Source organism: Microcaecilia unicolor, chromosome 2 (assembly GCF_901765095.1).
Source record: "Microcaecilia unicolor chromosome 2, aMicUni1.1, whole genome shotgun sequence".
Lineage (NCBI taxonomy): Eukaryota > Metazoa > Chordata > Amphibia > Gymnophiona > Siphonopidae > Microcaecilia > Microcaecilia unicolor.
The window spans coordinates 181,746,875-181,762,361 of record NC_044032.1 but is presented as its reverse complement, the minus strand read 5'-3'; the positions used below and the strand labels follow the sequence as shown (position 1 = coordinate 181,762,361).

Here is a 15,487-nt window from a genome sequence, read left to right as displayed (position 1 = left end):
TTGGCACTAGCGCATGGACAGCCGCTAGCATTGCTTCGTAAACAGACCCCTGAATTCTTTTTGCTTGTAATGGAAATATGTGGATTCTTACCTACAGACCATTACTGAAGTTTTCTAGTTCTAGTCATCTTGTGAAGTTGAAAAAAATGGTTTCATGGTGTTACTAATTTTTACGTGTGATTTTTAATAATATTTTTCATTTTTATAGTACAGCATATAGATCAAGTGTCAGGGACTATGATAACCGAGTACTCCTGAGATTCCCCCAGAGAGTGAAGAATCAAGGCACAGCTGATTTTCTTCCAAGCAGACCTCGGTACTCATGGGAATGGCACAGCTGTCACCAGTAAGTGAATTACTATATTTTCATTTCATGTAGGAGTCCTTTTACAAAGCTACAGTAAGTGCTCACAGCTGCTCATTGCATCTTAAAAGTGCTTACCATGGAATGCGCTAAGACATCCTGCAGTAAGTCCAAAATGTGTGTGTGCTGCCTGTGTACTAAAATATTTTGTTATTTTTTTAGCACTGGGGGCGTGTTTGAGGGCAGAGAGTAGGCTTGCCCGGTGCTAACTCCCGGATCCTATATAGTGTGCCTAGAATTACAAGCAGTTCTGTGTGTAAATCTAGGCGTATTCTATAACTATGCATGTAGAATATTTGTTTTAACATGCTGTTAAGCGTTAACAGCTCTTAACAAGCAATAACGAGCACTAATTGGCAAAAATTAGAATTTACGCACATACATTGCTGCACCTAAATTCTATCATGTGCAGGCAAAAAGGGGTGTGCTTAGAGGCATGGAAATGGACAATTCATGGGCTTTCCAAAATCTATGCACGTTATAAAATATGGGCCAGTGCACATAAATCTATGTGCAGGGATTTACACCAGCTTTTTATTGGCATAAATGGACAAATGTAGATTTAGTCGCATTAACTACTCCTAAGTGTATTCTAAATACCGCGCATAAATGTATTTAGAATACGTTTAGGCAGTGCATTTTTTCTACTGAAAAAGGTGCTGGTACTCAAATGCCAGGGCCGCCCTTCAGGGATGAAGTGATCACTGAGGGACTCACCCCACAATAGCCAGGACCCCTGCAACCAATCACAGAATCTATGACAAGGCCGAATTGGTGTGTAGAGCTTGAACTCTTTCATTAAAACTTGAGGTCCATGGGTCAATTATAGCAGACAATGGAAAAGGTGCCGGTACTCAGTACCCCCCAAGTACCCCCACAAAAAAGCCCTGCATTTGGGTGTAAATGCCTAACACACATTAATTTTAGGTACCATATATAGAATCGGGCCCTAATCGGTTGGCACAGTTGCATCACCGCGTGCTAACTGTTAGCACGTGGTTAGTGTGGCAGCCCTTACCATCTAGAAAATAGCTGTCGGTAAGAGCTCCCGCACTAATGGCCTTGCACTAATTGGTAAATTAATGTGTGGGCATTAATGGAGGAAATAGGAAATGCGGCCATTTACAGCCACATTGAAAGTGGCCTCAGCACACAGGAGGCCCATGCGCTAATCATAGCGCAGACCACTTTTTAGCGCAGCTTAGTAACAGGGTTCCCAACAGCTTAGTAAAAGTGGCACTTTTAGAGTCTTTTATAGCATGGGGATGTGCGCGGAGACCGCAAAACTACCGCAGGATGCCTCAGTGCGGCCTGCAGTAGTGCTTTTTAATCTGCGGTAAGTACGTGTTAGTGCTTAATGCAACTTAGTAAAAGGGCCTCTAAGTTTGGATATGTTGTCTTTATTATTATTATTGCATTTGTATCTTACATTTTCCCACCTATTTGCAGGCTCAATGTGACTTACATAGTACCGTAAAGGTGTTCGCCAAGTCCGGTAGATAGACAGTTACATAGTAATGTGTGGTCGAAAGAGGTTCGTGCGTTTCAGGCACAATGGGGGTCGGATAAAGGGAAGGTTATATGGTGTCCAATATGATCTTTGGTTTTGCTGTGTTGCAGGGTGTAGGCATTTATGTGGGGTCGGTAGGGTATGCCTTTTTGAACAAGTTGGTTTTTAGTGATTTCCTAAAGTTTAGATGGTCGTAGATTGTTTTCTCAGTTTTGGCAGTGCGTTCCATAATTGTGTGCTTATATAGGAGAAGCTGGATGCATAGGTTGCTTTGTATTTGAGACCTTTGCAGTTTGGGTAGTGAAGGTTTAGGTATGTTTGTGATGATCTGATTCTGTTTCTGGTTGGTAGATTTATAAGGTTTGTCATGTATCCTGGGACTTCGCCGTAGATAATTTTGTGGACCAGGGTGCAGATTTTGAAGGTAATACGTTCTTTGATTGGGAGCCAATGCAGTTTTTCTCAGAGAGGTTTGGCACTTTTGAATCGTGTTTTACCGAATATCAGTCTGGCTGCTGTATTTTGGGCAGTTTGAAATTTCTTTGTGAGTTGTTCTTTACATCCTGCATAGATTCCGCTGCAGTAATCCACGTGGCTTAATACCATTGATTGCACTAGATTGCAAAATATTTCTCTCGGGAAGAAAGGTTTTATGCATTTAAGTTTGCACATTGAGTGGAACATTTTCTTTGTTGTGGAGTTTACTTGACTCTCCAGTGTAAGGTTGCGATCAATTGTAACACTGAGTATTTTTAGGCTATCTGAGATAGGGAGGGTGTGATCTGGGGTGTTTATGGTTGTAGGTTTGTACTTATTGTGTTGAGATGAGAGGATGAGGCAGTGTGTTTTGCCCATAACCTCTCTCACTAGAATCAGTATACAATTTTATGACTTGTAGCTGGACCTTCACCTGTATATTTTACTCTGCTGAGATTTATAAACCAGAATCCGCATGGGTCCAACTTTTCAATTTTTTGATAAGCTTTGGGGCCCTTTTACCAAGTGGTGGCAGTGCTGTCACGCGGATTGGCATAACAGCACTACATCTGGGCGCAAAAAAAATCATGTGATCTTTATTCAACCAATAAATACTATATATATTGTCACTTCCAATGAATGACATTTTTTTTAACTCTCACCATAGCTTTCATGAGCTCTTTCTAATAAGGAATTGCTTTCAATGTCTCTTTATAATTCATGCAAATTTTTGATGCATGGCAAGGACAAATCAAACTCGGATACACATATAAAGTATCACATACCATGTAAAATAAGTTTATCTTGTTGGGCAGACTGGATGGACCATTCAGGTCTTTATCTGCCGTCATTTACTATCCTGCTTATAATCGAACGAGAAAAATGCCCAAGTTCCGACCTAAATCGGGAGATGGACGTTTATCTCACAAAATCGAATAACGCGGTATAATCAAAAGCCGAACTTGGACGTTTTCAACTGCACTCCATCGCGGAAGCGTACAAAGTTGATGGGGGCATGTCGGAGGCGTGGTGAAGGCGGGACTGGGGCATGGTTATCACCCGAACAGAGATGGGTGCCTTTCGCCGATAATGGAAAAAAGTATGCGCTTGTAGCTAGAATTTAGGGCACTTTTCCTGGACCCTGTTTTTTCACGAATAAGGCCCCAAAAAGTGCCCTAACTGACCAGATTACCACCGGAGGGAATCGGGGATGACCTCCCCTGACTCCCCCAGTGGTCACTAATCCCCTCCCACCACAAAAAAATGATGTTTCACAACTTTTTATTTTCACCCTCAAATGTCATACCCACCTCCCTGGCAGCAGTATGCAGGTCCCTGGAGCAGTTGTTAGGGGGTGCAGTGGACTTCAGGCAGGTGGACCCAGGCCCATCCCCCCCTACCTGTTACAATTGTGCTGCTTAATGCTTAGTCGTCCAACCCCCCCAAACCCACTGTACCCACATGTAGGTGCCCCCCTTCACCCCTTAGGGCTATAGTAATGGTGTAGACTTGTGAGCCGTGGGTTTTGAGGGGGGGGCTCAACACACAAGGGAAGGGTGCTATGCACCTAGGAGCTCTTTTACCTTTTTTTTTTGTTTTTGTAAAAGTGCCCCCTAGGGTGCCCGGTTGGTGTCCTGGCATGTGAGGGGGACCAGTGCACTACGAATCCTGGCCCCTCCCACGAACAAATGCCTTGAATTTATTCGTTTTTGAGCTGGGCGCTTTCATTTTCCATTATCGCTGAAAAACAAAAACGCCCAGCTCACAAATTGTCGAATAAAACATGGACGTCTATTTTTTGCGAAAATACGGTTCGGTCCACCCCTTCACGGACCCATTCTCGGAGATAAATGCCCATGGAGATAGACGTTTTCGTTCGATTATGCCCCTCCACGTGACATATGCTTACAACCACTGTGAATACATGAAAAAAAGAATTCCTCAGCTCACTGCTTACGCTCATATATTTTATTTCAAAGGGGCTGCACTCACTCAGCAGTACTCTTATGTCATCAGTTTCCCAGTTATCTTAGGGGCCCTTATACTTAGCTGCAGTAAGCGCTAGCAAATGTTACAAAAGTTTGCCACAGGATGCGCTCAGGCATCCTGTGGTAATTTCCGAATTTGTGTGTGCTAACCTCTCACTAAAAATATTTGTTAATTTTTCTTGGAAGAGATGTGTCCAGGGGTGGAGAGTAGGCATTCTTCCACTAGTAAGGTAGCACGGTTACATTACTGCGTGCTAGCTGATTAGCACAAGATTAGCCTGTGAGACATTACCTCCTACAAAATAGGTGTCGGTAAGTGCTCACAAATTAATTTATTTTAATGGCCACTCTCTAATAGCAACGTTAGCGCAAGGTCATTAGTCAAAAAAAAATGGAAAACTGGCCATTTTACTGCTATGGTAAAAATGGCCTTAGCGTGCAAGACAAACTCATGTAAGGTCATGCTAAGGACACTTATACAATAGCTTAGTAAAAGGACTCCTTAGTTAATTTTGCATGATCACAAGCAGTCTCAGTTCTGAACCCCCCCCCCCCCCCCCTATTCCACTGAATTGCATCAGTGATTCCTGTCTTCAAAATCTCCAAACTATTTGACGTAAGCTTCTGTCTTCATGCTCATGTCTGTCTCATTCCAGCTTTTGACATGATGGATCATCCTATGCTTGCTTTGCTGTTTGGCTATATTTGGACTTCTGTTTCTAGGTTTTCTTAAAAACTTCTTTTTTCTTGAGGCAGTTTTATTGAATCATCTCCTTTTCTTCTGCAGTTTGGTGTTTCACAAGGCTCAGTTCTAGGACGTTCACTTTCTTGTCTATGTACAGTAATCAGTAATTGACTGCTTTGATCTCTCATTCTGGTCTATTGTACTGTCAGTCAACAAAAGATGCAGATATTTTGCTCCTTTGTTCACATCATTGACTAAATTCATCCAGATGTTGTTATGAAAATGCATATGGTCACAGACAGCTGCTGATTACAATCCAATTTTTCTCTCAAGAAGCAAGTAAATCCTAGAATGGCCCTGTGATAATACATTGTTAAAATGTTTGCTTGCAAATAGTTGAATGTTGGATTTTATCTGGGGAGGGCAAACTTTTTGCGACCAGGATGTAATCTAGGTTTGGAACTGAGAAAATTTGGCTTCTATTTACTCAGGTGACCAAAGTAATCTTCACCATGTTTCAAACCACGGGTATGATAACAAAACAAATCCATTTTCCCATATCATTTGTGGATTTTTCATTTTGTTTTATTTTATTTTTATTTTTGTTTCAGGGCAATTTCATTTATAATGCACATTAGAATCAGTTTACTAAGCTACAGTACAATCTGGGCTTAATGTGAATTAACGCAGGATTTTCCTGCGCACAAAGCCTGGATGGGAATGCAGTATTTTAAAATTTGATTTATTGATTTGATATACTACATTTTACTTTAAGTTTTAAAGCGGTTTACAATAAAAGTATCATATGATTAAGAAATACATTAAAATTGTTTAATAAAAAAAGAAAAAATATTATATACAACTTAAAAATAAAATACTAAGGAGCCGTTTTACTAAAGCGCGGGAGGGCAAAAGCGAGGATAGAACATGTCAAATCAGCACTACTGCTGGGCTAGCGTGTGCGCCTGGCAGTAATTCTGAGTTTGGCATGCGCCAAATCCTGCAGTAGGTAATAATTTTCTATTTTCAATCACGGGGGGCATTCCTGGCAGTAATCAGCAGTTGGTGCATGCTGCGTGGTTGCAGCGCGGATAGCGCATGAGCTCTTATCGCTAAGTCAATGGGTGGCGGTAACTGCTCGGGCTATAAATAGGCACGTGCTAGTTTTAATTTCAGTGCACATCCATTTCCCGGACCATTAAAAAAAGCCCTTTTTGCTAGCCATGGTAAAAAAGTGGCCAAGCGCGCCCAAAACACACGCACACACTACCATAGGCCACTTTTTACCAGGGGTTAGTAAAAGGACCCCTGAAAACTTTACTAATACAAGTCATCAAATTATTGCAACTTATGAATTGCTGAAAGCCTTTTCAAAAAAGCAAAGGTACTTACCTGTAGCAGGTACTCTCCGAGTTCAGCAGGCCTTATATTCTCACAAGTGGGTGATACCAACTCGCACGGCAAGGTCCGGGACTTATGACTAGCATAAGTAGAGCTTTGTGGAGCATGAGACATACTGCACCACGCATCGCGAGTGCCTTCCTGCCTGCCGTGAAAGCGCTGTTTCCTCAGTTATATACTACAACAAAAAAGTAAAAATAAAGAAAGGAGACAACTCCAAGGGGAGATGGGAGGGATTGTGAGAATATAGGCCTCCTGTCCTCAGAGAATACCTGCTACAGGTAAGTATCTTCGCTTTCTCTGAGGACAAGCAGGTTTATTTATTCTCACAAGTGGGGGATCCCTAGCATCCAGGCTCACCCAAAACAACAAACATTAGTCAATTGGGCCTCGCAACGGTGAGGACATAAGAACATAAGCGTTGCCATACTGAAACAGACCGAAGGTCTATGAAGCCCAGCATCCTGTTTCCAACAGTGGCCAATCCAGGTTACAAGTACCTGGCAAGATCCCATAACTCAGATTAACCTGAAACTATATACAAACTGAGTGAAAATGCAGTCTGGAACAGAATAAAATGGGCCTAGGGGGGTGGAGTTGGATTCTAGACCCCAAACAGATTCTGTAACACAGTCTGGCTGAGCCACTCACTGATAGAATCAATAGCAGTAGATTGTTCAAGAAACACTGCCTGCTGGATAAAAGTGCATAATTGCTGTACAGTCCCATGAAACAATATTCTGTCCTTTAGACAATATCCCATCCATATTTTAAAGACACATTCTGAGGGGCAGAGATAGGAGGACGAGCACTAGATTCAGATACTGGTGCCAGAAGGGCTCCCACCCCTGTTGGTCAGCATTTTACAGGACTAGGACACTGTACCAGTGACCTCACAGTGAGAATCCTGAAAGGTAACTTTAAAACCATACAAGAACGTAAGACCTTTGAAGTCAGAATAATTGAATATTTTAACACCCAACAGAAAGGACTTAACAAGGATCTGGGGTTCCTAGCCCATTATAAACCATAAAGCTGTAGTTCTCTATTGATCACCCTCCCCTCACCTATCCACACCTATCCTGTTAGAACATCAATGATATGCTTTGATGTCCCCATGCATACCTCCTACCCAACCCATCCTCCCACCCTGTCAGACTGTCATAGTAATGCTTGAATGTTTTCACTTATATACACTGTCAGCTAGCACATTTGCTTATTTCCGATCTGACGAAGAAGGGCAACCTTCGAAAGCTAATCAAGAAATGTATTAAGTTATGTCCAATAAAAAAGGTATCATCTTATTTTCTTTTCCATGTTTTATTTTGTTTGATTTCTATTGATAGATTCAGATAGAAATTGAACCATTTTTGGCATAGAACCAGATGACACAGTCTCAATAACTTTATCCATGTCTCCCTCCTTCACAGCTTGGGCCTCACTTGCTGAAGTAGGCAAATCTAACTTCAAAAACAAGGAAGGGAATGGAGTATGATTAACGGGGCTTAAAGACACTCTGTCTAGAGAAGAAGAGGGTAACCCTTTTAGGCTCAAGTTTGCACCAGTGCTAGTGAAGACATATTTATCCATAGACCAAATCAGAATGGATGTTGACACAATTGGAGTTAAACTTTCCCTTGTGCTTATCCATTAAATCACTAAACAAAACAAAATACAGTCCTAAAACTCAATAAATCATTGTTATCCACAAGGAGACAATTCCAGGATGTCTAGGTTCAAAAGATCATCAAAGGTCCTTCAAAAACTTTATGATGAGTTACGTTCAAGGATATTGGGTATTTATATCACTGCCCTAGAAAGCTTACAATCTAAGGGGTCCTTTTACTAAGCTGTGTGGCCAACGCCATCCACAGTGGGGGGGGGGGGGGGTTGTAGCATGTGGGAAGTGCGCAGCGATCCGAAATTTCCGTGGGATCCTGAGTGTGCCCCACGGTAATGCTTTTTAACTTGAAGTGAGCACCTGTTCGTGCTTACTGCAGCTTAGTAAAAGGGTCCCTGAGTTTACACGAGGCAGTGGAACTAAATAGCAATGGTAATAAGAAGGGGCCATAAATGAAAAAAAATGCATTTTTTAATGAGAAACAAAATCTGGATTCTCAGGTTTATGTTTAAAAATGAGGTTTATCTTCCATTATTGCATTATGATATAGGCGAGGTAGAGTGTAGGTAGCAGTTATTTCTGTTATAGATTTTGCAGTGAATTTAAGGTCATATGATGATATTTTTGTTACTTTTTAAGAGTAACACTGTACCTCACTTTTGCAAAATGGGCTCCCACTCAGTCCTTGATAATCTGCACCAGGTTAAATTTCCAGGTTAATCAAAATATGAAAATTATCCTGATTCAAACATAATTGTGTGCAAATATATGTAAGGTGCAATATTCAAATCCCGTCGGAAGCTTGCAAGCTTTATACCTATGCACTGTTTCAGAGTAAGCATGTTTCTGGACACTGTGTAGAACATTTTGGACACTGTTTAGAGGGCATTTACAGCCTATGGAATTTATCTGCGCAACTACCTATTTATCAGGGCAGATTCCTTTGAAATTTGCTCTTGTAATGGATTTGAATTGTTGCTGTCCTCAGAAGACTCAGTTGGGCATCTTAAAGACAGTTTAAGAGTCACTCCTCCATTGAAGAATATATAATTGCTTAGTCACTGTGGACACAAGTTGAACTCACTAAATCCTGCAATATTTTTGCAACCATATTGTACACTAATAACCAAAGCACTTTTTGTAATTATATCTATTACGATTAAGAGTATCCATTATTTCGTGACAATGAGATAACCCATTATTGTATTAATGCTTTGAAAAAAGTTGATTGTTGAGTTTGTAATATGTGCTAATTATGACCTGACAGACATTACCATAGTATGGATGAATTCAGCCACTATGACTTGCTTGATGCAAGTTCCTATAGGAAAGTTGCCGAGGGACATAAAGCAAGCTTTTGTCTGGAGGACAGCTCTTGTGATTACGGATACTACAGGCGATTTGCTTGCACAGCTCATACTCAGGTAAGTTGTCTTTGTCTTATGTTTCTCAGGCCAGAAGGCCTCCTCTTATTTGCTGATCTGTTTCTTTCAGTCAGGGTTATAGCCTTGGGTCTCACATACCTCTTTGTGGTATGTATTCTGTAGCTTACTCCTTGAAGTGGATTCATCTTCGTTAGTTTCTTTACCGCTGCCAGCTACAACTGTCAGAATCTATCCTTCTCTTTCCAACCACCTCCCACCCATTGCCTGCAGGTACTGCAGCAGCTTTCTGCAGCCAAGATTGAGAGATACAGCTTCCCCTAAGCCAGCAGTGGGTAACCTGGGTCCTCAAGGACCACAACCCAGTAAGGTTTTCAGGATTTTCCCAATGACTATGCAGGGGATCTATTTGTATGCACTGCCTCCATTGTATGCACATAGATCTCATGCATATTCATTGGGGAAATCCTGAAAAGTCAAATGGGATGTGGCCCTCGATGACCAAGGTTGCCCACCCCTTCCCTAAGCTGACCAATGGATTCTAGGTGCATTATAATGCATTCCTATCCTGTTTCCAAATCCAGGTTGGAGTGGAGGAGTAGCCTAGTGGTTAGTGCAGTGGACTTTGATTCTGGGGTAACTGAGTTCAATTCCCACTGCAGCACCTTGTGACTCTGGGCAAGTCACTTAACCCTCCATTGCCCCTGGTACAAAATGAGTACCTGAATATATGTAAACCACTTTGAATGTAGTTGCAAAAACCTCAGAAAGGCAGTATATCAAGTCCCATTTCCCTTTTCCTAAAGCAACTAGGGCTCTTCTTTTTGGAGAAAAGATAGCTGAGGGGAGATATGACAGGGGTCTATAAAATACGTGGAGGGGCATAATTGAACGGGGCGCCCAAGTTTTTCTGAGGGATTCCTCGCAGGACGTCCCCGCGAAGGGGCGGGGAAACCAATATTATCGAAACAAGATGGGCAGCCATCTTTTGTTTCGATAATACGGTCAGGGATGCCCAAATCTCAACATTTAGGTCGTCTCTAGAGATAGTCATCCCCGATTTTCAGCGATAATGGAAACCGAGGACACCCATCTCAGAAACGACCAAATCCAAGCCATTTGGTCGTGGGAGGAGCCAGCATTCGTAGTGCACTGGTCCCCCTCACAGTATGTGTTGGACCTTGGGAAACTGGGTTTGATTCCTGCTGATGCCTGGCAACAGGGGCAGTGGGATGGTTTCCTGGCAAACTGGGTTTGATTCCCATTGCAGCTCCTTGTGACTCTGGGCAAGTCACTTAACCCTCCATTGCCCCTGGTACAAAATAAGTACCTCAATATATGTAAACTGCTTTGAATGTAGTTGCAAAACCTCAGAAAGGCGGTATATCAAGTCCCATTTCCCTTCCCTTACAAATATACAAATTCATTCATTTTAGTATTTTTATATACCAATTTAGACCTAAGCAGTTTACAGGTTCATTCTACAGGTACTGGGTCTGTCCCTGGTGGGCTCACAATCTAAGCAGTACATTGTACTACTGTTGTACCTGTGGTTAAGTGACTTGCTCAGGGTGACACAGAGTTGCAGCAGGAATCAAATGCAGTTCCCCAAGTCCACACCCCACTGCACTAACCATTATGCCACTCCTCTACTCCAAAGCACTCACTCTACTAGAAAGGGAAATGCAATGTTTTGCAAAAGTCTTCACAACCTTGTACATTTTTACATATTGTACTATATAAAAATACAATTCAAAATGTATTAAAGATTGTTCCACTGATCTACAGGACATACTCTACACTTTCAATGTGGAAGAACATTTGCAGAGATATTGAAAAAGTAATTAAGGATATGAAATCCAAAAGCCTCAACTGCATAAGTCTTCAAACCCTTTGTCACAGCAAATCCAGAGTAGCATCTTTTTGAAATATTGCTTTAAAAAGACCCATAAATTTAAGTAGAATCCCCCTGTATCCAATCATGATATTGAGTTGATTTATATATGCTGGGATTATGTAAAGTTAATTTGGTGCAAAGATCTAAACATCCAGAACACAGAGATTGCAGATGAACTCCAGGACAAAGTTATTCAAATATATAGATTGGGGAAACACTAAGGGGTCCTTTTATAAAGATGCACTAAAAAGTGATCTGCGCTCAGTGATTTCCCACACGCACAGACCACCTCTTAGTGCATCTGCCAAAAAGCTGAATTTCTATTTACGGCAATAATATACCCAGGTGCTACGTCCAAAATTAGCACCTGGCTATTTAAAACATGAGCCCTTACCGCCGCCTGTTTACTTGGCGGTAAGAGTTTGCGTGCTAACCCCATAGTAACGGGTAGCATGCGGAAATGTAGCTGCACTGTTGATGATGGGAAAGAAAGCCAGCAGATCAATGTCACAACAAAAAGATTTTATTGAAGATACACGGTATCTTCAATAAAATCTTTTTGTTGTGACATTGATCTGCTGGCTTTCTTTCCCATATTGGATTTTGCAGATCGTTTGCCTTGTTGTTTTTTGGGCTGCACTGTTGATTACCACTGGTAATGTGTCCCCCCCCCGTGGTAGTAAATAGAAAATTATTTTCTACCACTGGAAACTGTGAGCGCCAACTTTAGAACTACCATCGGGCTCTTAGGCTAACCCAGCGGTAGGGCCGATTTGGCACATGCTAGCCTCACGGTACCCCTACAGTGCCTTTGTAAAAGGGCTCCTTTGAAATATCCCTTGGGCAGTGCTAGACACATCATTATAAAGTGGAAATAACTTGGCACCAAGACTGCCTCAATCAGGATGTCTCTTCAAAGTGAGTAGTCATGAAAAAAGTCACTGTGAGGCTCAAGATTACTTTAAAAGAACAACAGGGATCCCTAGCTGAGACTGGTGAAAATGTTGACTGTTCAACAATTTCAAATAAGTCCACAAACATACCACTGCTGAAGGGAAAGGGAAATGGGACTTGATATATACCGCCTTTCTGTGGTATTTTGCAACTACATTCAAAGCAGTTTACATATATTCAGGTACTTATTTTGTACCAGGGGCAATGGAGGGTTAAGTGACTTGCCCAGAGTCACAAGGAGCTGTAGTGGGAATTGAACCCAGTTCCCCAGGATCAAAGTCCACTGCACTAACCACTAGGCTATTCCTCATTGGTGCCCAAAGTTAGAGACTTGGAAAAATCAGTGCTCAGCACTATTCTGTAAAGGGCTCTGTGGGATGAATACCCTGTATAGAAGAGCATGTAGTGCCAATTCCCGTGACCAAAATAAAGTGCCAGAATTTATGCCTGTTGAAACCAGGTGTAAAGGTTGGCACGCAAGTTGGATGAACATCCCCCAATTCTGTAACACTGCACATAATGTTTGGGACCACCCATGACCCCCCCATGGCCACGCTCCCTTTTGGATTGCTCACGAGAGAATTTAGGTGCGATTCTTCATAGAATTGTGCATAGGCAGTTGCACATGCAACTCCAAATTAGTGCCAATTAACAATAATTGATTCTTGGCAGCCAATTATTGAGTGTTAATAGTTCATTGACTAAGGACCTCTAGCCACACTGTTCCCGGTACAGTAATGCTGAAAAAGCCCATCCACTTTGAATGCGCTCCATAGGCATTGCCGCATGGGAACTGCTAGTGCAACTTGATAAAAGAGGCCCTAATTTAGTTGAGCGCGCAACTCAGGATCACGGCTAAATTTGGGTGACCTTTGTAGAATAGAATAGAGCAGTGGTTCCCAAACCTGGTCCTGGAGGCACCCCAACCAGTCAGGTTTTCAGGATATCCACAATGAATATTCATGAGAGAGATTTGCTTGCACGTCCATTTTCGGCAAACATTTTAAAAAAAGGCCGTTTTTACAGGCGCACTGAAAAATGGATCAGCGCGTGCCCAAAACCCGCATCTATACTACTGCAATCCATTTTTGAGCGCACCTTAGTAAAAGGATCCCTCATACGCACTAATAGTTATCTTGCCAACCACTGTAAAACACAGCATCATACAACCTTGTAAATGTAATTTATTTATTTATTTTGTAGCATTTGTATCCCACATTTTCCCATTGATTTGCAGGCTCAATGTGGCTTACATGTGCCGTAATGGCGGTTGCCATTCCCGGGTTACAGAATTATAACTGGTATTGCGATAGGTGCAGACATACATGGTAACAAACATGGAACATAACATGTATGGAACAGATCATGGTATATATACATACCGTGTGCATACATACATGGTAAAGCAGAATACATTATGGTATTGCATGAAGGTTCCTGAGTAATAAGTTGGATTCTAACATACATTAGGACCTCGATTATAGAGAAACCCTAAACGACATAAGGTTTAAGGTGGTAGTGCTTGATCATTAATGGCAAAGGGGTTAAACAGTCATGTGGTAAGATTTCGGTTTTGTAATCTCTAACAACTTAAATATAGGCCACATTAAACCGAAATTCATTTTTGGATAATTGTGGGATACAAGTATGAATAGATAAATAAAACAAATAAATCTCAACACCTCTCCTACAGTACAGCCCAGTGGTGGTAGCATTATAGTGTGGGAGTGCTTTGTAGCAAATGGGACAAGGAGGCTTGTGAATACCAGGGAGAAAATGGGGCAAAAGTACAGGCAGATCATAGAGGAAAACCTGTTCCAGTTTGCCATATACCTGGAATGTGGAGAAGATTCAACCTTCAGCAGAAAAATGATCCTAAGCATAAAGTTAAAGTAACAAGAAGAAGAAAGTGAATGTCCTTTAGTGGCCCAGTCAAAGCCCAGATGGGAATTCAGTCTGTGGCTAAACTTGAAGACTGTAGTTCACAGACAATCCCCTGCCAATATGAAAGAGAAGAATGGCCAGAAACCACACATCCTACTGTATAAAGTTGGTAGACATTGATCTGAAGTTACTCATGGCTGTTATTGCTGCAAAAAGGGGTTTGCACCGTGTAGTGAGTCAAGGGGAGTGAAGACTTTTGCAATCAATACTTTTTGCTTTCTCATTCTTAATTACATGCATCTGCAACAGAGAATTTCCAGGTTACCAGAATACTGCTGTTTTCACTCTCTAAATTGATTACTGCCAAATTATGTACTACATTTGCCTGGATTTTATTCAGTACTATGGGTAGAATATAAACATTGTACAATACTGTTTAACTAACATGAAGTATTGTTTATTGTAATAAACAAATGGTATGCTGAATTTTTGACTGGCATCTGATTCTATTGACAGGGACTGAGTCCTGGGTGTTATGACACTTATAATGCTGATATTGACTGCCAATGGATAGATATAACAGACGTGAAACCTGGAAACTACATTCTGAAGGTACCATAACTATTGTAAAGATGCATATACTTCCTTTATAAAACAGACTCGATATAGGCATCTTTCCTACCCTGTTTTGCTTCCACATGCTGTGTTAAGACATTGGGCCTGTTCTCTGACCTGAGCATCCACTCTCTTCTTCAGGTTAGTGTGAATCCCAGCTACATCGTTCCAGAGTCTGATTACTCCAACAACATTGTGCGCTGTGATATTCGCTTTACCGGCAACCACGTGTACACCTCCAACTGTGCCCTTTCACCGTAAGTGTCTTCTTTTTATGTCTTGAGATCATCTGGAGTGTGAACCTATGGGATCACTCATTAAACAATATAGCCCATGACTCATCAAAATTGAGGGGGAGATTTATACATGGTGCCTAGAAATTCGCACAGAAAACATTTCCACTTAAGTGTATTCTATAAGTGGTGACTAGATTTAGGTGTGAAATATAGAATATGCTTAGCTGATATCCCAGTGCCTAAACCTACTTGTGTCCATGGTGTAAATCCCACATGTAGATTTAAGCGCACTGGGACATATTCTATAACTACACATGTAAATTTTGAAATGCCCATGAAACGCCCATTTCTCCGCCCATAACCATGCCCATTTTGCCTGCATGCATTAATAGTTAGGTCCTGTTATGGTCCTGTTGTGACTTGAGCAGTGAGCTCTTGTGCCCCGACTAAGCACGGTGGACGAGAGCCGCGCC

The 15,487-nt window shown here is 41.6% G+C and overlaps 1 protein-coding gene across 2 annotated transcripts in view; it reads left to right on the top strand.

The window, feature by feature from the left end:
* LOX (lysyl oxidase) overlaps positions 1-15,487 on the top strand; it is a 43,694-nt gene that overhangs the window by 15,552 nt on the left and 12,655 nt on the right. The window contains exons 3-6 of one of the 2 annotated variants that reach the window (XM_030193534.1): positions 209-346; positions 9,314-9,470; positions 14,680-14,775; positions 14,920-15,035. In XM_030193534.1, coding sequence (XP_030049394.1) covers positions 209-346; positions 9,314-9,470; positions 14,680-14,775; positions 14,920-15,035 — 507 coding nt within the window. Of the gene's footprint in view, positions 1-208; positions 347-9,313; positions 9,471-14,679; positions 14,776-14,919; positions 15,040-15,487 lie in introns of those variants that run through there. The other variant, XM_030193535.1, reaches the window with a different exon arrangement.